Source organism: Convolutriloba macropyga, chromosome 14, assembly GCF_964194025.1.
Source record: "Convolutriloba macropyga chromosome 14, txConMacr16.3, whole genome shotgun sequence".
Lineage (NCBI taxonomy): Eukaryota > Metazoa > Xenacoelomorpha > Acoela > Convolutidae > Convolutriloba > Convolutriloba macropyga.
Window position 1 is genome coordinate 3,493,031 of NC_134481.1, and position 21,454 is coordinate 3,514,484.

A 21,454-nucleotide genomic window follows, 5' to 3' on the forward strand; every position below is an offset into this window, starting at 1 on the left:
AAAACAGAAAACCAGTTTGCTTTTGCTCAAAAAAATGGTTACAATGAAATTTGAGCAAACTTACTGAAATTTGTTAGGATCATAAGACCTTTATTTTGTTTTCGTTTACTTTTATTATTGAAATTTTTGTCAATATTGCTATTGTTCATGAAGTAAACAAATCTACAAAAGACTCTACAAAGTAAAACAATTTAAGGTGGCACTCGGATAATTGCCCTACAGTGGAGGTCATTTCAACCAGTGGTTTTTATTTTTCTTGAAATGCCATTTTTTTGCAATGATCTCATGCAAAATTTTTATGTTAAAAATCAACTGCTTTATATAGTTCGAGTCCCCAAATTAGTGAGTTGCAATATATTTATTTGAGTTAACTTTCGTTCATTTTGTACTAATTTTTTTGGCAACCATACTGACATCTATAAACAAAAAAAATATGAAACGGAATAAAAAGAAACCAAAAACATTTGAAATCCACATCTAATGTCGTGTTTGGAGAAAATAAACATTTACATTTGAATTTTCATGAACGATCCAAATACAGTTTTTCTGTCGTAAACATATACCAGTTTATGTTTGCTTTTGGCAACTTGAATTTATGCCTCGCATTTTTAGGGTAAAAAATCTCAATGCAAAAAATTTTAGCTACTTTTTGTGAATCCAGAATACTTTCCGCTTAATTTTTGATTGACCTCATTATATAATTTTTATCAGAATAAATTTATGCTCTCAAGCAAACTTTTCTTTGCTGTCTTAAAAAAATAAAAGTGAAAGAAATCTTGAACCAAAATTATTTTCCCAGAGAAGAATAAGCCAGAGAAACGTGAAGACAAGCGCGACACTTTATACCCACCTAAAAATCTCAAAATTATAGAATAAAATAATAGAACAAAAATTTTAGAATAACATCACACATAGTTAATGACAGAAACGACAAAGTATTAATATTGTTTTAAAACGCTATTTTTCAAACTCGTTTTTTCATTAACCCAACTGGCAATGTCAAAAAATTTAGGCCTTTTTTTATTGCTTTATCTGGATGATTGTAGTTTATGTCTAAGGAAAACAACCAGTCGAGTATGAGTTACGATGATAGCTATACCCGTGCTAAACTCCATAAAAGAGTCTTAGTAAAAATATAAACGCATTTATAATTTAAACTTCTTGCAAATTAATTTGAACTTCTTTGTAGTTATATATTGAAAACTTACGCACATATAGTTTCATGGTGTTCTGTATATTGCATTCAGCTCATTCAGGAAATTTGTCTTCGAAAAATGAGAAAATTTTTTAGGAAAAAAAGAATAATTAAAAAACTCATTTTCTTTGCTAAGCGTTTGCACAATTTAGTTTTTTTAATAACGTAGAGCACCTAGGTATGTATCGGTATTTCCCAATAGCCATAAGTTAAAGTTGAAGACAAATTATCTCATTTTGTATTATAACACGGAAATTTTCTTCATTTCATTTCCTTGGTAAGATGGTTTCTTGGGAACGCTTCTTAGTGTACTTTTGGTTATGCACTCAGAGCACCTACTATAACGAAAAAATTTAAATGGAAAAAATGGATTTATGAATCTTAGCAATCATGCAAAGGTTATTTAGGGCTCTCAATATCCACAGGAAGGTCGTATATGAATCTTACTAATCATTGCAATATCATACCAAAAAAATTTGGTAATCATACTAAAAAACCAAATTTGGTAATCATACTAAAAAAAATTATGTCGAACCATATGTGATCTTTGAATAAATAACAAAATCGTTCATCACGGTTGTTTGACTAATTTTTAATAGATTTGGCAATATTTTTTGCGTTTTTTTGGACAAAATGGCGTCCCAGAACTAATTCTGTCAAAAAATCTAAAACATGAGTTTTGATTTGGTTATTTGAGATCTTCCGAGACTTGGTTGCTGTAAAATTGGACAGTTGTTCTCGCAAAAATAAATTATTGAACTCTTGAAAATAATCAACCAGTTTTTTCAGGTCAAATTAAAATCAAACTTTTTAACATGTTTTTGAATCGGTTAACTTTCTGTGAGATCACTTTTAACTCCTAAAAGTACATAATAAATAGACTTAATTAATTCAAATTCATTTCTTCCTTCTAATCCCATTACAATAATAATTTCTCTTTTTAGCCATTCTAGTTCAGGCAGGAAATCCTTCGTGATTGGCTAACTAAAGTAACCAATCACAATGAAGCTACTCCACATCTAATCAATCCTATAATTTTCCTGCTTATCAATCAAATATTTGCAAATATATCAATCATTTTTCAATTACCTTTAGAAAGATATCTTGCTAAAAATAAACAATAAATATTGGAGCTCAAATTATACTAATAAACTTAAATTAGCGAATCCTAAAAATTTCCAATTTTTAAAAAGTCAATCAAGCGCCACTATTAAAAGTCAGCGAATATTGGCGACTTAACGAGTATTATTAACTAACTGTTTAGTAATAATTGACTTGAGTTAATAACTGTTGGTTAATAATACCTGACTATAATGTCTAATTTGTATTCTACAGAAAAGCAGTCAATTGAATCCGATTATTCTGATGATTGCGATTCGATTATCAACGGAGATGAAGAAGAAAATTTAGACTCAGATTTATCAGAAGCTGAACAGGATCAAGAAGACGATGAACGAATTGTGAAGAAACTGAAACTACAGCGGGGTGGTGATTGTTCCCAGAAGTCGCAAGGTCAAAAGGTCAAACGGAATCCATTTTTCATCAGTGAACTACTTTCAGAGGACAAGCCTAAAGCATCAGGTATGTCAAGTTAATTATCTTTTTTATCCTTCTAAAGAGCGGAATATTAATTTTTTATCTAATTTTTACCCACTTTTCCTTTTTGTAGAAATTTTGTTCAGGTGATCAAATCCGAAAATTCAATCATAGCTGTACTTAATTGCTTTTGTTGAAACTTTAAGCAGCTAATTTTTTTTCTCTTTTTCCTTAAGATTAATTTTGCGCAGCAGCTGAACCCCCCCCCCCCCCCAATAACGCGATTGAGTGTTTACTGCTTTTCAACAATCTTCTTGAATTGTGGCTAAAGCCCGTTGATTTTGATCAGAGTAGGAGGATGACGAAATTTATCCTGCGACAGAAATTTGTTTACTTGACAGAAATTTTGTTTACAAGTGTTCCCATTTGCACCAAACTGTGGTCCCTTCTCGGGAGGTGGAGGTGTGAACAGCATCCACAGTGGCGGTGGTGGAAGTGGATCTGATATTGTGGGTGGAGGTGGAAGTGTCTCTTCATCCTCATCAGCATCTCTCTCATTCCACAATTTCCTTCATAAGAAGAGCCGCAGAAGAAGAACTGCATTCACTCAGGTTTCTTTCATTTTCGACTTTTCTTTCTATTTCTGTCCAAAACTGATCATGCAACACAACCATAAATGCAACACTTAGCTTTCATTCTGTAAAAAAAATTATTGTTGCTTCGACGATCAATGCATCATTTTTATTTTGGATAAGTAAATCAAACTCAGTTAATAAAATTTAAGGCTTTTGTCAATTTTGCTTACTTGTATACTTTTGCAACCGATCCCAACGTTTCAGACTCTTTTTTTGCGGACAGTTTTGCTCTTTTTGTTTATATTTATTAATATTGGTGTGTGAATTTTTAATGCGATGCGACCATTGCTTCTACGATTTGTTCAAGTCATGGTGGACCTGATGTTGTGAAATCAAATACTTTTAAACCACTTTCAAAAACCTAAGGAATCGAACCATCAACTTGTGGCGTTTGATTCGCAAAGCTTACCTTTTCGCTATCACAAAACCAATTTAAACAAATGCTTAGCTTAAAATTGCACAAGTACAAGATTTAGTTTGCAGGTATGCCGGAAGTTTCCGTTGTAATTTTTTTTCATATATTTTTGCTTTATTTTTTTTAATCTGCAAACATGTAAATTAAACTAACCACTTGGTTAATGTTACATGTTAGAAATTTATTAATCAAACATTATTTTTTTCTAATTTATAACAAACTAAGGTTCGGTTTTCGTAAAATAATTTAATAAAAAATATGTTTAAATCCTGCAACCCTTCTGTCTATTGGAACTCTTTCGTGTCGTTTAAGCATTTCCGCTATAACTTTTTGTTTAAATTTGGTCTTCGCGTTTCTTTTCTAATTGTAATTGGAAGTGTGTTCCATTTTCGAATAAAGTTACGAACAATTGAACCATTACTCCATTTTGACTTACATTTTTGTTCTAAGAAAAGGTTATGGGTTCGTTTGTTTACAATAATAGGCACGTTTTCTAAAAATCTGAAATGTTTATTAGAGCGATTTCTTGTTTGTTGGAGAATATTGAAAAACCTATTTAAAGACACCCGTGTTATTTGGGGCTCTGCTTGAAGAATTTTAGTCTCCAGAAGTAGATCTCTGGCAGTATCGTATTTGGTTTTCATAAAGCAAACTTTTATTCCCCAGTTTATCTGTTTGTTAATTCTGTCAATAGAGTAAGATGGTAAATTTTGAAAAAAAATGCGCTAAAATCTAAATGAGACAAAACTAGTGATTTAAAAAGATTTATTCTTGTTTTTAGCGGTACCTGATAACGAACCAAATATAATGATCTGATTGCTGAAGCCATTTTACTGATAACCTTATTTAGTTGATTTTGGTATTTCAGTTCCCTATCAATTATTACACCTAAATATCTACATTTTTCAGATGCTTCCAATCGGTGTCCCTTGAAATCGACAGTTTCAATGATCGGCAATTTTTCATTCCTGAACACCATTAACTCCGTTTTTTTCTCATTCAAAGTTAACCTGTTTTGTTTCATATATTGATCTGTCTTGTTTAATGTATCTTCAGCTAATAGCTGCAAATTTGCTTCATTCTTTGCATGACATAGAATTGCTGTATCATCGGCAATCTGTAATACATCACAATTCGTTGATACAGCTTCACTGAAATCGTTGACATAAAGTATTAAAATTAGAGGCCCTAAGACAGTTCCCTGAGGAACACCGTGATTTATGACAACCCAATCTTATTTTGCTATCTCATTTTTTACTCACTGTTTTCTATCACAAAGGAAAGAGTTTAATAAGATTCTTGCATTTTCTCCAATTCCATACCTTTTTATTTTGTTCATAAAAACATCTATAGATATTGAGTTGAAAGCCTTTGCTAAGTCTAAAAAGAGTGTGACAACAATTTCGTTTTCGTCAACGCATTGGTTTATCTTTTCAGTTAATGAAATGATAGTATCGAGACAGGACTTTTCCTTTTGAAAGCCGAATTGATTCTTGTTAATCAGACCATTAAGAGTTAGGTGGTGAGTTAGTTGTTCAAGTAGTAATTGCTCAAAAATTTTTGCTGGAGTTGGTGTGACTGATATGGGTCGATAGTTTTCTGGTTCTAGTCGGTCTCCCTTCTTATAGACAGGTGTAACATGCGCTGTTTTCAAAATATTAGGAAACGTGTTTTTGTTTATACATTCATTGACGACAAATTGTAAATGAGTTCCAATAGACAGTTTACTATCTTTTAGCGCCCATGCTGGTATATAGCCCGGTCCGGGAGATTTATGTTTAGGTAGATTATCAATAACATTATACAATTCTTTTCTGGTGACTGGTCGGAAGCTAAATTCCGGTCCATCAAATGTTAGGGAAGAACAATTTGGAGCAACGTCTTTGCCTTTGTATAATCCTAGTCTCGCAAAACAATTATTAAGAACATTGGCAATCTCTCTGTCTTCCTCAACAAAATGACTATCTTCACTTAATTTGTCAATTTTTTCTATTTGGCTGTTGGAATTGATCCTGTTTTTGATGAATTTCCATTGTTTTCTTGAAGTTGGTAATTGCTGGAAAAAATTCTTTGTGTAATCATCTGCAGCTTTTTTCAGTTTTCTATTCAGTGAATTGCGTAAAGATTTGTAATTGTTGTAAATCTTTGATTTTGGGTTTTTCTTCCACGCATTAAAGAGACGGTGTTTTTCATTTATGAAACCACGTAATTCTATTGTCAACCATTGCTTTTGTTGTTTTTTGGTACTACTTTCTACCAACTTCAAGGGTGCATGACAACTCAGTATATTTTCAAAAATTTCGAGAAATTTTAAAAACATTTCGTTCGGCTCATTTATCTGGTACATAGGCGACCAATCTTGCAGCGCAATGTCACGATTAAAATTTGATCTTGAATATTTCTTGGTATTACGTATCAAAAACTGCCTTTTCTTATCACTGTGATCTATTTTTAATGATGACTGATATACTATTGTGAAGTGATCAACTCCAAGAGTCGACTCTAGAACACTGGCTTCAAAAATTTGGTTCTTCGAGATAAAGCAGTGATCAATTAACGAATATTTTTCACCATTTGTCCATGTTGCCTCCGTTTCATTAACGTAACATAGCCCATTGTTTGCTGTGAAAATATCAAGTGACTGTCTACCTTTTGTGCCTAACAAGTTTATATTGTAATCTCCTAATAAAATTAGATTATCTGTATACGAATACACATTTGAGATTTCTACAGTCATTTCATCCAGAAAAAAGTTAGAAAGATTTACATTGGGGCAGTATGCTACATTAATGAGTAGTTTTTGTGTTAAAGGCTTACCAATTTCAATCCACATTGACTCAAAAAAACTTCTATTGATTGTGTTCAAATCATTTCTCATTTTTACTTCAAACTGTTTGGGAACCCAAATACCTACCCCTCCACCTCTCTGTACATTAATTAATGATGATCTTGGTTGGTGAATGAAGTGATGACTATTGCACAGATAAAACTCGGGAATGTCAGTTTTTTTGTTTATCCATGTTTCGGTAACAACTAGGAATGAGGTTTCATTAAGATTTTTAAAAAAACGAGACAATTGCTCATGTTTATTATTGAGGCTTCTACAATTCATATACCAAAACTTGGGGAACTCCGATTTTCTCGCACACTCACCATTGTATTTTTCAATTGTTGTTATTCTATCCAAATTTGATGGACCTGGGTTTCTTTCAATGTCACCACATTTTTGTAGAATAACTACGATGATTATAAGTAGATATTTTATGTTAAATATTCCGAACCATAGTAAAAATTTTTTAATCTGATCGATATGACGGTAGTTAGGTTTTTTATGTTTACATAAATTTGAGTGACTTTTGAGAAACTGAATCGTTTCTAGAAAAAAAGCAAACTTAATCAAAATTTGTTTTATTTCTGCGTAGATTGTTTTAATTCTGCGTAGACAAAATTGACGAGCAACAGGCCGTGGCATAAAAATTTGTTTTGTGCTTTTCAACTATTTATGTCTTTATAGTTTTCTGTTTATGTTTCCCTTTGTTAGACTGAAGATTATCCTGCATTTTTAGTGGGCATGGGTTACTTTATAAACTTCTTGAAAAATTCGCTCAGTTAACTAATTTTAAATAAGTTACAGATTACTGTAAACGTCTTTAACATACAATTAATTTTTTGCTATCAATTTTGCAAATGAAATGCAGCTTTAATCAATACAAACAAGGTTTTTCAGACTTATTTTATTAAAAATCTATCCCATAACAGAAAAAAAGGGCAAATCTTCAAAATATTCCCTTTGAAGTGGTGCCATTTATATTTGATACCAAATAAGGGGCTTGAGAAATATCCTGATCACACTTGATGAGGTTAAAAATTGATAACCCGAGGTTGAGGTGTCAAAGCATTTCCAACGCAATATTTCTTCACGAAAGGAGCTCAGTGGGCTGAATTGATGTAAAAAAACCGATGAGAGTGCTCAAATTATAAAATAATTCACCGCAAAATTCCTACATAGTAATGTGCTTAAAATTTGCCTGAAAATTAGTTTTCAATTGTTACAGAATTGCTCATTTTTTTATGAAGTTTCGTATGTAAATCTAGCACAGTTTAACGATTTTAAGCACTGATTCTTGATTGTTTCAAAATTAATTTGATTTTGGTCCAGTTATAGATTGAAAAAAAATTGTTATGAAATTATGAAAGGTGCTCAAAGGCATTGAAATTACAAGACAAGAATTTCGAGCATTTCTGATATAACTTCGGCGCACATTTCTTACCAAACAGTTTTATAACAATATAAAATCAAACCGAACGTAAAAGTTTCAGGAATCCTTGGAGCAGTGGAATCAAGGAGGCTTAAGACACCAGAGAGAGGGGCTTGCGACTCTTCCAAAAAAACTATTTTGTTGCTAATTGTTGAAACAATAGAAAAACGTGAACTTAAGAAGCATAATACAAAATTTTGTTTGCAGCATTCTCACTAAATGATGATTAAATCTGTCAGTAGTTTTCAATTCACTTCTTTCCTAGTGGTGCAGTGCTGATTTGATATTTTTTCAATAGGTTTGTAAAATTCCTACTAAAACCAGAAAAAAAGAGAAATTGAAAAAGCTCCGGTTTTCAAAAAACTAAGAAGACATTAAGATTGATTTCTTAGGCTCGAATTGGAAATAGCTGCCTAATGATTAGAAATTTTTTTCGCGAGAAAAATATTCATTTCATTTTCTATTGAAAAACTTGGGTGTAGCTAGAATTTGCCTGCTGAATGCAACAATAGTTTCATTCCAATTTTTAGTTTAATTTTAAAGAAAGAATAATTGATTTTTGTTGACTTTGACCAATTTGTTTGTTTCTCGAAATTGATTCTAATGCACATTTTTAAAATGATATTTGGCTGCATTATTTTCATAATCGTGATCTCAAGTCAATAAAAAGTGGAATTTTTGACAAACTTACAAGAGGAATGGTTAAATATAAGGCAGCATAAAAAATTTTTGACAATTATTTCGCTCTTGATTTTTTTGCATTGAAAACTTTTCAGCATTGGTAACGATCTTTAATTATAATTTGCTAAGGTTTAATTTATGAAGTTACTATAGTTACTATAGTTTGAAGTTATGATTGCTTCAAACAATAAACTGAAACACCGGGCATTCAGCTTTCAGACTGTCGGCTAATTTTGTTCTAATTAGATGTCAGTTGCTTCGTTTTTACTCTACTGAATCTGCTGCCGCCTGAAATCAGACCGTGAAGGTTAAAATGATCCGTACAAATGTGTCACTAGTGGTTAGGTTTTGCCCAGATTCGGTGTCTTAGAACTACTGACCAGTTTTTTCGAACCTAGGAGGAAAATTTTCTTTGTTTTCCTTGTTTATATTTTGCAAGTAAATATTACAATTTTAATCGTTAAAAACTTTTGCTTAAATTCACTGGGGCTAAGCTAGCGTATTCTGTTTATTGCAATAGATATGCAGCTGTTTCATTTCAAAAAAATAAGAAAAAAAAATAAGGTTCATAGTTATCGAGCTATTAATGAATTGAACTGAAGCTAACAGGTCGAGTGAAAACATTAATAGCAAGAGTGCCAAAAATATTAGTTAAGGGTTTAAAAATTTTTGGACAACTTCAAATCATAATTAATACTGAACCGTTTTGTCGGAGACTTGACAAAGTGTGAAAGATACAAAAATCAATTGTCGTGGTTGCGAAATAGCCGGCCAAAAACAAAGTAAACTAGGCAAAAGGTAGATTTTTGGTCTAAAAGTTGTTCTATAATTTAGTGTGATCATTAGTTTTTCTTCTTTAATGTGACCAAAAATATTTCAATCAAACTAAAGCGTGTATTAGGCTACTCTGTTTCAACGCGTAGAGTTTTCGATTTATTCAAACGAAACTTTAAACCGAGTGAAGTCTTTTAAAATCATTGGGGAAAAGCAACAGTCTAAGGTTAGCTGGGCGTCCTTCCGGGCTGCGGGCTGCTTTTGAAGAATGCCGGATGCTTAAAATAACCCCGTTTTGCTGTATCAACTACTTAGAAACAATTTACGCGTGCTGTAAACTGAAAGAGAGTGGAATTTGTGTTTCAGGCGCAGTTGAATTTCCTGGAGAGGAAGTTTAGATGTCAGAAGTATCTGAGTGTGGCAGACAGAAGTGATGTTGCAGAGCTGCTCAGTCTCAGTGAGACACAAGTCAAGACTTGGTACCAGAACAGACGGTTAGTCAATACAATCATTACAAACAAAAAGACACAAAAAACACAAGCAACATTCAGATAAACACGATTTTTTAAAGATATATATTAAGAATTTAGAACAGACGGTTAGTCAATACAATCTTTAAGAGACAATCAAGACCAACAGAGACAAGCAACAACGAAAAAAAAACAAAAAATAATTGAGATAATTTTAAGAAATATACTAAAAAATTGGAACACTATTTAAGTGATTAGTGTCAAAGTGTGAATCAGTGCTGGGCAGGACTAAATTCAATAAGTCATCATTTCTGACTGGGTCATAAAAATCATCAAAAAGAAAAAGGCTCATCAAAAACAACAAAAATATAGTAAAACGATGACTTTTAGAACGATCTCTGATTTAGAACTTTGAAATCGAAGTGTAAATAAGTGCTGAGAAGTTTCGCTTTTGGAGCGACAAAAAAAATTTTTGAAAAAACATCAGTACTTCTGCAACAGACATGACATAATGATAACAACTATACATTCGTAAAGTGAATAGATAATAGTATTCCAGTACTGACTTGAATATGGCATTCGGCACCAGCAGTCTCCGATCAGAGCTGCTCCGGGTTAGCAACTATGCAACTCAGCTGGGTTGGTGCAAAAATCTTTTAAAAATTTCTGCTGATTGAAAATGACAGCAAACGATAACAAAAATCTCACATTTCGCCATATCATTCGCATTCAATGTCTACTGGCGGTTACTACCTATTGTATGTCAAAACACCTGCTTTATTTCAGATCAGAGCTTCTGGTATTTGTTCACTGCTATTTGTCGCAAAAACGCAACGGAGATTTTTATATGAAATAGAAAACTTTGCAAAAATAAACAGAATGGTTTTCAGTTTCAAACGATGGTGTATAGGCAATTATAATTGGTATCTCAGTGCCACAATTATTGCAATTGATTATTGCACCGAGAAGCCTGCCTTCCTAGGCAAAAACACCCTACTTAGAGAGCCAAATTGCGCATTGATTTACTGTTACAAACACCAGTGAAAAATTCCAAATAGAGGACAACAAACGATACAACGCCTAATTATAACTATCTTTTGTTTTACAACACTTAGTTCTGTTTACAACACTTGCATGCTGTGTTCGTTAAGACTTCATAGGCTGAAAATTTTTTGATTCTTGGCTGATAATTTTTTTTAAAAAACCGAAAAGTTTTACTCGCTATGAGATATAAAGTATTTTCAAGTGCAAAATTTTTTATTGTGTGCTTGCTTTCTATAAACAAAAAGTTAACATTCCGTTAAATTTTATGAATGTTTTTGAGAAAAATTTGAATATGGACCAACTTGAATTATTTGCCAAGCAATAGTGTATTAGCAGTATTCGTAGATCTGCTGCTTTTTTTAACTTCCTTTTTGTCAATCAAGCAAGAGTATACATGCCAAACAGCACACACAAAAAAATTTTTTGAAATTTAATTACACATGATTTGTAAAGAACTGAACAAACAGTATTATTGTAATCAATTACTCAAAGATTTTTGAATTTTGGAAGCAAGATCAATTTTTGAAATATTGACCATGTACTGGAACGAATAAAAAGTGTTCAGTTTTTTTTAAATTTCGTTGAAGAAGTTATAACCAGGACTCAAAGTAATGCCTTATGAAAAATGAGTATTGTGAACTGTGTTCTGATCAAAACGTATAATTAGGTGCAAATTTTTCTCCAAAAATTTTAGTTTGTCGACTCTTTCAAATTCGTTGAAAAATAATCTAAATATCATTTTGTTTTTTTTTAGAAATCATGATTTCTGTTAAGCGTTAATTGGTTTCATTCTTTTCTTTGAGTACTTCGAAATTCATGTTTTGCGGATGCAAGTATTTTATCTTATAAAATAACAGAGGAAATTTTGTGCTTAGCGGAATATCGTTTATGAAACTTTTGATAGAATTTTTGACAGAAAAATTCAAAATTTGTTTACGTAGGGTCCCATGCGGCCAATATTTGGACCACTTTTTGGTCATGTCAATTGATTTTGTGTTTTGTAAATTTCAGTTCAAATCGGGATTATTTTGTTGCTTTGTAGTAAATTTTTTTATTCAATTATATGTCTTGTAAATTTTGTTGATATATGCGGTACCAAATTCAATAATAAATTGAAAGATGCAATGAAAAGTGAACTCAATGATTTCAAGTGAAAAAATGATTTCAGGAAACTTTGAGTATTAAAATTGAAGGTTTTTTCAAGCCGTTTGAAAAGATGATTTTTTATGTGTGAGGAACGAAGTGCAATGAAGCCTCTATTGTCAACATAATAGAGTTTCAATTTTTATCACTATTCTTTTTCCCTGTATTGCTCCTTTTCAAAGCCTGGACAACCAATTTTTTGAATATCATTTCATTGGGTAGTAGATGTAAAAAAAATTGAAAACATGCTCTAAAGTTTGTAAAATCTAGACAAAATCTTTTTAGATATCATTTTTAGTTGATCTGACTCGTGATCAGTTTGAAGTGATCAAATTTGAGAAGTTTATTGTGCGGGGCGGAGTGTGATCGGGGGGGGGGGGGTCATTTTGATCACGGGATACCCTTCTCTGGCATGATCTCTGCTTTTCACTCGAATCAATCCAATTGAAATCAATTCTCAAATTCTTTTCGGCTAAGAATGTATCACAAGATTGTGTAGATGGTGTTCATTTGAAGTTTGTCGCTAAACCCATTAAAGGATCGTTTTACAAACAGATTACAGGTGTGTTTGTTTTCCTGAGACAAGCTGTCTCTCCATTTGTTCACATTCGACTTAATCCTGAGGCATTCTTACAATTACATCACAGTAAACGATCCCCCCGTTTTCATATAATTGCTAATTCCGCGCATTACTTTACAAAAAGAACAACTTGAAAGAAAATCAAGTTTGCTTTGAAAACTAATTTTAAAAATCCATCAAAAATGGCTGTTGTTTAATAGAATAATAATAATAATAATAAGAGACTTTCGTGAGTGAACGTATATTTAATCTTAAATACTAAATTCTCCTAATAAGTTTGAGCGCTTTTGTTATTTGACGGGATTTGCTTTTGTTCTGCTAAATAGGAAATAAAGATTTAGAATTAAACAGCAGCATACTTCAAATCAAAAAGGCACTCAAATCAAAAAAGACCAAAAAAGATTTGTAGTGTGGCGGGATAGAGAATAGTTAAAAGGAGCAGATCTTCAAAATTAATCTATATTAAATTCTGTCCATTTGGGGCTAGTAAGCAATTGATCTTAATAAAGACAAAAGTGGAAAAGAGGGAAAGAAAAGAGCGGAAAAAAATCTACTAAAAGGTATTTCACTAAATTGAGGTTATTGTTCCCCCCAACCTGTGAATGAAGTATGCACGTACCCTCAATTAAAAAGGAGGGGGAAAAAGTAATATTAGCTTAGAATGACCAAGTATTCGTTACATAAAATATTCGGTTAGCAAGAATTAATTAATTTTAAGGGAAAATTGCATGACAGTTATTGATTCTTCGGCATGAAAAAATTCCTTTAAACAGTAAGACGGGAGTTTATAAAAGCTATTTTATTTTTGGGAAGAAAACCCAGAAATTTTAATTTCAAATTTATGATTCAAAATTAACGAGAGAATTAAGTTAAATTGATGAATGTATGATTGATAGATAAAACGTTTGTTGTTTTTTTTCTTAGTTTGTTTAAAGTATGTTTAAACTAATTGGTTATATACTGAATTTACTTGTTTAATAACTTAATTATATTTAGAGATTGCCAAAGTTTTGAGTCCGGGTCATTTTTCTCACTGTCATTAAAAAAATTTAAAAACTTTATGATCTGATAACTTGTTAGTTGGTGTGATTTCGTTGGTTTGTTTTTTGGCGTTTTGTTTATTCATTTTTTGCAAAGAAACAGACTTGATTTTTCTTTCTTTGTACCAGTGAACTTTAGATTCGGAATTTAGAAATCAAATCAAAGAATGGATATTCAGACTCTTGATCATAGGATTCAATGATTCAAGTTTATTTGGATTTTCACCAACTAAACACCCCCCCCCCCCTCCGCCCCCCACCACACACACACACACACACACACACACACACACACACACACACACACACACACACACACTCCCAGAAATTTGAAGCCTTTATGAGATGTATCTAAATTGTAATTTCTATAAATTGTAAACTTATAAATAGCTCCTTTTACTGGCTATGTAAACTCTTATCGATGCAAAAAAACTAGTGTTAGTTTTATCAACCATGGTACAAAATTTGTACTCGTGGAAAAATAGCAGTTCCTATAAATATTTCATTTGGAATTAATTATCTTTCAGAACTAAATGGAAAAGACAAACTTGCGCAGATGACAGATTACAAGAATTGGAAAACCATCACTGCTCAGAGCCAGACTGCCCTGGAAACCTACGCAACAACCCCCGACCGGAAGCCACCACTGGGCTACCACCCCCCACACCAGCCAGACTCCTCCCCCTCCCCCCACCTCAGCTGACGTCAGCTGGTTTGGATATTACACAGGGTTCTGTGTCGGGAGCCTTGTCCATGGCAATAGGCCCCCCTCCACATGGAGTGCTGGGGTTGAGACCTGGCCAGACATTGGGAGCGGGAGGGGCAATTTTGAGCGCGAGTGGAGTGATGTTTCCACCAAGGGCGTTACTTCCACCCCAAAAGGAGGAATTGCTCAAGGTCAGTTATTAGATATTGGGTGCACGGGTTGTTCTTTATGTTAGTAATCAGACAAAGAAAAGATCATATATGATGTCACACAAATCAAACGTTATTTCTTGGTACGATTTTTCTAAGGTTCGGTAGTTGGGGGGGGGGGGGGGGGTGTAAGGTTCGGTGGTTGAGGGGGGGGGGGGGTGGTGTAAAGTTCGGTGGTTGAGGGGGTGGGGGGGGGGGGGGGGTCTAGTGATAATTCCATTGATCATCAGGGCATACTTTCTTCCCTTTGGAACCTCAACCTGGGTGTTGATGTTGATATTATTTGTCATAGAACAAAGCCTATTCTGCTTTTTGTCCACTAGAAAATCAAAAATTATTAATTAATGTAAAAAGCAAACCCTTAACTTTTTTACCATAATTTCGTTTTTTAAAAAATAGCTCAAAACACTTGAAAAATAAAAAACTGTTTTGAAAGCATTTTTTCTGCTTTTAGCAATGAATTATATTGCATTCATCAATATTATTTTGAAGCTAATAAGATATTTGAGTATATTTCAGCCGATAACTCCTCTGGGCTATCACTTATTTTTCAGTTGATAGTTTTGACAGCTATTTTTAGCGTGCCTGTAATTAAAATTCAGCCCAGGGCAAAACAAGCGGAAACTTTTATAGTATTTAAGGTCATTTTTGAAGCGTTTTGAGGAAAATTTGTCAAGAGTTAAAAGCTAATTACAGTAAATAGAGGCAAATGCCCATTTGACCCATTGTTTACTTTACTAGCTAGTTATAATTTATAATACTAGTAGTAATAACTTAGGAATCACTTTTTTGATATCGCCTTTTTAGTTCACGTCTCTCTCAAGTTCACCCTGTCAATTATGTTGACGTACATTAACAAATAAGCCCAAATTTTACCCCCTCTCAACTCTTACCCCCCCCCCTCCCCCCTCTTCTTGAACTGTTTTGTTGTCTTCGATACTATTTCATTTAAAGAGGGCACTTCTCATTATTGTTGAGCCCTGCGGGCAAAATTCATAAAAGTAAATATATTTATCTTACACTGATTCAATTTTTTACGTTATAGTGTTACAATAAGGGTGTATTATAAAAAGGTTTTCTTCTTTTCACCCCGATTCATTTGATCTGGAAAACTTTAAAACCAAGATTCAAAACTTACCTTACGTATCCCGGATTTTATGTAATTGCAGCGAAAACTTTAATCAAAATCGTAAATATTCCTAATTTTCATTACTAATTGTACCAAATATTAAGAAAATAAAATTGGCCAGAAATGATTTAGGGGTGAAAAGACTGGGAGGGGGAGGGGGAGGGAGGTAGAGTTGAAAAATACGGGGTACATGATCTATGAATCTTAAGGCCATTATCGACACGACTTCATTTTTGCTAAGAGTCTATTTGATGAGATTGAACAAAATTAAGAACACAGCTTGAATTAAAATGGCAAAACGAGCTGATGAAAGTTTGTTTGGAAAAGTATGAAAAACAGTCAAACAAAAAGCTTTTTTTAGGATTTTTGGTGCGAATACTCTTTCGTTCTTTTATCAGAAATCAAATTGTATAGATTTCGAGGAAAAGATTTTCATTTTTTCTGAAAATTATGAACTGAAAGACAAAAGTTTCATGATTTCTATTCTATCAGTAGCTCTGGTGCTCATGGGAAGAATATTTTTCCTAAAAAATAATCAACCTCTCTTCTTATTTTAAGAAAATTAGCGATACACCGATCTATGGCGTTAGAAACACAAAACCAGAAGCACAAAACCAGAAACACAAAAATTTTTTTTTCAGAAAACAGTAGAAAAAGAATAATGTAATAAAAACATTATATTGCTTGCTGAAGAACTTTGCAAAAAATATACATTTCTTAAAATATTTGCTGGTAAATCAACTACTAATTTTACTTCAATTCCGTACGGTGAGCAGTTAGAAGGGAGCTCCTACGATTAATGTTTCCTTCTTCAATTTTTTTTAGCTTCTGAGACCAATAAGATGACCCCAATATCACAGCTTCAAAAAAAAAAAACTTTTCCTCTGCTGAAATAAACCAAATACAGCTTCTTCGTAAAATTTTAACCAGCTTCTCTAATTTTTTACAACCAAGAGAAACATATTAAGGTGTTTCAAGGTTTTTGAAATTATTTTAAAAATGAAAAATAAAAACCAGGTTCTGTACTCATAGACAGATCCAAGTTGCTTCCTAAGGAGTTCCAAGGAAACCCATCTGGTTTTTTAGTCAAAAACTTCTGGTCCTTTTGTCTTTTAAAAATACTCGTCTTCAAAATAAACAATGGATAGTGAGCTTTGCCCTTTTTTCTCTTTTTCGGCCAACTTGTTGCTTAAGGTCAGTTAAGATGTATCGCATCACCTTTCTAATGGATAAGTATTTAATGTCTTTTGGTTTTACGTTTTACGTTTAATTTATTTTTTTGATGTTTTACGTTCTAAGTGATTGAATTTGGTTTGGATACTGAGAGTTCTCACAAAAATCCTCATTTTTGGACAATATTTCATCTTTGAAGTGCTTTTTTCATGTCTTGTTTCATTATTGACAGGTCACAAGCTACTTCTATGGGGAGTTTAAGACAGTTTAAAAATTAGCCACAGTTGAAGGTACTTTTTTCATTGAACAGATTCTGGTTTTAACGACTTGAACAACGTCTTCTATAAGAATTTAATGCAATTTTAAATTTGATCTTTATTTGCCGTTTTTTGTGGTCGTATGAAAACTTATCGATAATTCAGCTTGTACTGTTTTCGTAGGAAAAACAAAGAAACTGGTTTTAGTTCTTAAATGAAGTTTTTTATGACTTTGAAGTCAAGTGTTTTAAAAATATATATAGACGTTTTTTAACTTTGCACTTTGTAGTCCTTAATTGTTTACTTGTTACCTAGTCTTTTTAGTTACCACTAACTTCAAGATGTCAGATTACAGGTCAGTTTTTTTCGTATTTAAGAAAGGTAAAATTGATGATCTAATGTTTTTAGTGATTTTCTGATTGTTTTGACGGCTTCGACAGCGTTTTTTCAAAAATTTAGTTTCCGATTTTGTTTCCTGTTTTTTTATTTTCTTCTAGACGTATGACATATTCAAGGTATTAACAGATCTCAGTAGTTTTCTTCTGAAGAAAAAGATGAACCTATATAAAGAATTCAGTTGATTGCTAATGGTTTTATGACTTTGAAGTTAATTGTTTTTGAAAAATACAATTGCATAATTTAACTTTGCCCTTCATGTTCTTGTGTTGCCTCCTTGTTACCTATTCAAATGTCAAACATCAAAATAATGGCATTAAAAGAAGGGTCAAATGATGATATATTTTCGTAAGGAATAGGTTACGATTTCAGCGGCTCCGACATAGTTTTCTCGCAAAATTTGATTAAAGTTTTCTTTTTAGTTTGTAAATGTCGTTTGTTTTTGTAGACATGTTCTGGAGAATGACAGATCTCGATGCCTTCATATGCAAATTTGAATGAACTTAAACCTACCTGAAGATAGCAGTTGATATCTAATTGTTTTCATTATTTGAAATTATTTGTTCTAAAAAAACATAAATATTTTTTTTTCGACTTCGCTATTTTTGCTCTTTTTGCCAACTTTTTATCTGTTCTCACTAAAGACTGGTCCCATGTTTTTTTTCTACTGAAACAGGAATCAATTTTTTTTGCTTAGGTTTAGTTTGAAGCTTTTATTACTCTATTATTTTTTTTCAAAATTAAACATTGAGTTTTGGATGTAAATAATATTTGTTGTTGTTATTTGATTTTGTCTTTTGTCTGGTCTAGTAGCCTTTATATTGTCAGGTCTATTCGGCCTTCTAATGTTCTATTTTGGCATTATTAACTAAGTGATTTGAGTTTTTGGTCAGTATATTTTTGGTACACCAATTTTTTTAACCAAATTTGAAAATTCGAAGTATTTCGATCTGCTCCTCATTTGATAGACAATGAAATCAAAAAAGTGGATCAGCTGTGTCGGAACATTATCTAAGATTGCACTTTACCGTGCATCCTTTTTCAATTTTATTATAATTGGCAGCAAAAAATTTGGTTCGAACGTTGGTTTTTAGAGTTATTTGTAAAAGAATCGACTTGCGAGAAATCTGGTTCTGTATTTGGTAACAAAAATTTGCCACTTTCAACAAAAAATAGCCCCGTGCAGACAAACAACAAAAAAGCTTCACAACTTCAGCAAAACAAATTATAAGATAAATGCTTTGTTTCAGACCTCACCAGGAAACCAACTTAGCCCCATTGACCCTTCTGCCATTTCTAAACTCTCACCTGCGTCACTTTTCATGAATCACGGCAGTCTAATTGGCTCTCTGTCTGTCGACGCTTCTCTCAGCCAATCAGATCTCGCCAAATCAAACAGCCAATTGGCAGCCGCTGCTCTGGCCATGAAACTGCAGCTGTTGGCCAGGCAGAATATTTCATCATAATATGCTAAAATTTGTATTTTATAAAGTGAATAACGCATGATTTTAAAGAAATTTTTATTTAAAAAAACTATATTGAAAAGTTTTCTGTTACCGGAATTCCCACTTTTGACCATAATTATCAGGTTTAGTTGGTTGCATATACATGTATCACAGATTTGAGTTGACTATGTTATATTGTCAATAACAATAGTAAATGTTTTTTTTTATAAATTAACAAGTGTTAGCATTTATCAAATCAACAAGACGGCCCATTCGATTCTGTTCCAGCAGTGAAAGTTGAAGCAAGCATATCAAATTATCAGTCACCAATAACAACTTTTTTGGAAATGTAAACTCAACTTATATCAAGATTTTGATGAAATTGTGACCAGTTGAAATTTTGTTAGTAATTTCGGTTATCATCAGCTTAATAATTGTGATAAACGACTTCAATTTAGAATGAAAAAGATATTAAGAAACGTTTTAAATCCTAATTAATTTGTTTAATGGATTTGTTTAATAAATTTGTTTAATAAATTTGTTTAAGGATTATTACATTTTTTGCGATCAAAAATTTTGTTTAGTTTTTTTATTTTGCTTTATTATTTTGAAATCAAAATGCAAAAAGAGCTGATAAAAATTTGCTTGGAAAAATTACGAAAATCAGCCAAACTAATTTCTCAATACAAAATTTTGTGAATTAATTGGGTACGGATATTCTTTCATTCTTTCATCAGAAATCAAATCGCATAAATTTCGAGACAATTTGATGATGAAAGTTTGCTTGGAAAAAGTATGAAAAGCAGCCAAATTAATTTTACAATAAAAAAAATTGTGGATTATTGTGTGCGGATATTCTTTCGTTCGTTTATCAGAAATCAAATGGCATAAATTTCGAGGAAAAGATGAAAACTATGAACTGAAAAACAAAAGTTTCATTATTGTTGTGCTATCAGTAGGAACTTTTGTGCTATCAGTTGACCATTGGAATTAAAATTTTAAGTTCCGTTTGAAAACAAAAATTAGTAAGGTGGTTTTTCAAGCTGAAGAATTAAAAAGGTCACTTTTCCTAAGAAACGATAGTCCTCTTCTACTTTTTAAAAAAAATACACCAATCTATAGGGTTAGAAACACAAATTCATAAAACAGTTTTGTTTTAAAAAAAAATAAAAAGAAACAGCCACCTTAATCAAAACATCTTATTCTTTGCTCAGGAGAATTGCAGAAATTTTACGTTTTCAAAAAAATTTGCACAACCCCGAATGAATTAGTATCCTATTTATGAAGGGCCCAGAGACACAGAACCTAGACGATTTACATTCTGATTAGAAAGTATGATACAGAAATTACTTTCATCAATCAATTTTCTCAATGTTTTTAAATTTATATTAAAGCGTTGCCCATCAAAACACCTGGAGGGAGATGAATCTATTCCTTTAGAGACAAAAATTTAATATTTTAACTCCTCGAAAGTGAACAGGTTGTTTTTTTTGGATTCCATTGACTTACGTTCCAGTAGCTGAAAAGAAGGTGATGTTGTACATCTAGTTGCCAGGGTGGACGCTTGGCGTCTTACAAATATTTTATTCATAGCTTCAAAGATTATTTACCACATTATGACTTCATACTAAAGTTTAAAAGTTCAAGGATACAGAGATCGTTCTTATTCCTAAAGAACTTCTAGAGAAATAGTCCAAACACTATCAATTTTAAGATGCTTTGTGTGAAAGTATCGATTTTTGATAAACATCAAGCGCATTATACCTTCCTGACCTTTTCCACCGAATCAATTGGAGTGTTTATTCTTGAGGATGCATTTTGATATTTTAAAAACATCAATTAGCGGCAGTTTTTTTTTTCAACTTTGAACAATCAAAAATAAAATCAAGTTGTGACAGCGTAATTCGTGTGAAAAGCAAATTCAAACCATCAAGGTTATGATAATTTTAATTGTTGTAACAATTTATCCTATTCATGAATATTTTTGATTATTACGTTTCAATAATTAACAAAACAACAAAAATGTTTTATAATCAAATTGTAAGATTTTCTTCTCATTTTGTTCCAACAATTTTATTCTCCAAATATATAATTTTACAAAAGTTATTGTGCTAATTTTTTTTGCGGAGCTTTGGTGTTTAATGCTTTAATGCTTCATAGTTGAATGCTGACCCAGCGCTTCAATTTCTCATAGAGATTACCCTATAGTAAGATAGAGGTAAAATTACATTGACCCTCCTTAGACGAAGGCAACAATAAGCTGTTTTCCAGAATAGCTACACTAGCACATTTTGTCGGCATCCTACAACAGTATCGATTCAAAAGACATAGTAACGGTTATCGTAGGTTTTATTTATCGAAACTCAA

At 32.2% G+C, this 21,454-nt stretch overlaps 1 protein-coding gene across 1 annotated transcript; it reads left to right on the plus strand.

Moving 5' to 3' along the window:
• The first annotated feature begins 2,327 nt into the window (after nt 1-2,327).
• Nucleotides 2,328-19,132, plus strand: LOC142353195 (uncharacterized). The gene is made up of 5 exons (XM_075405415.1): nt 2,328-2,776; nt 3,149-3,342; nt 9,862-9,989; nt 14,300-14,669; nt 18,893-19,132. The coding sequence occupies exons 1-5, from the start codon at nt 2,509-2,511 to the stop codon at nt 19,106-19,108; spliced, it is 1,176 nt and encodes a 391-aa protein (XP_075261530.1). The 5' UTR covers nt 2,328-2,508; the 3' UTR covers nt 19,109-19,132.
• The last annotated feature ends 2,322 nt before the right edge of the window (nt 19,133-21,454 follow it).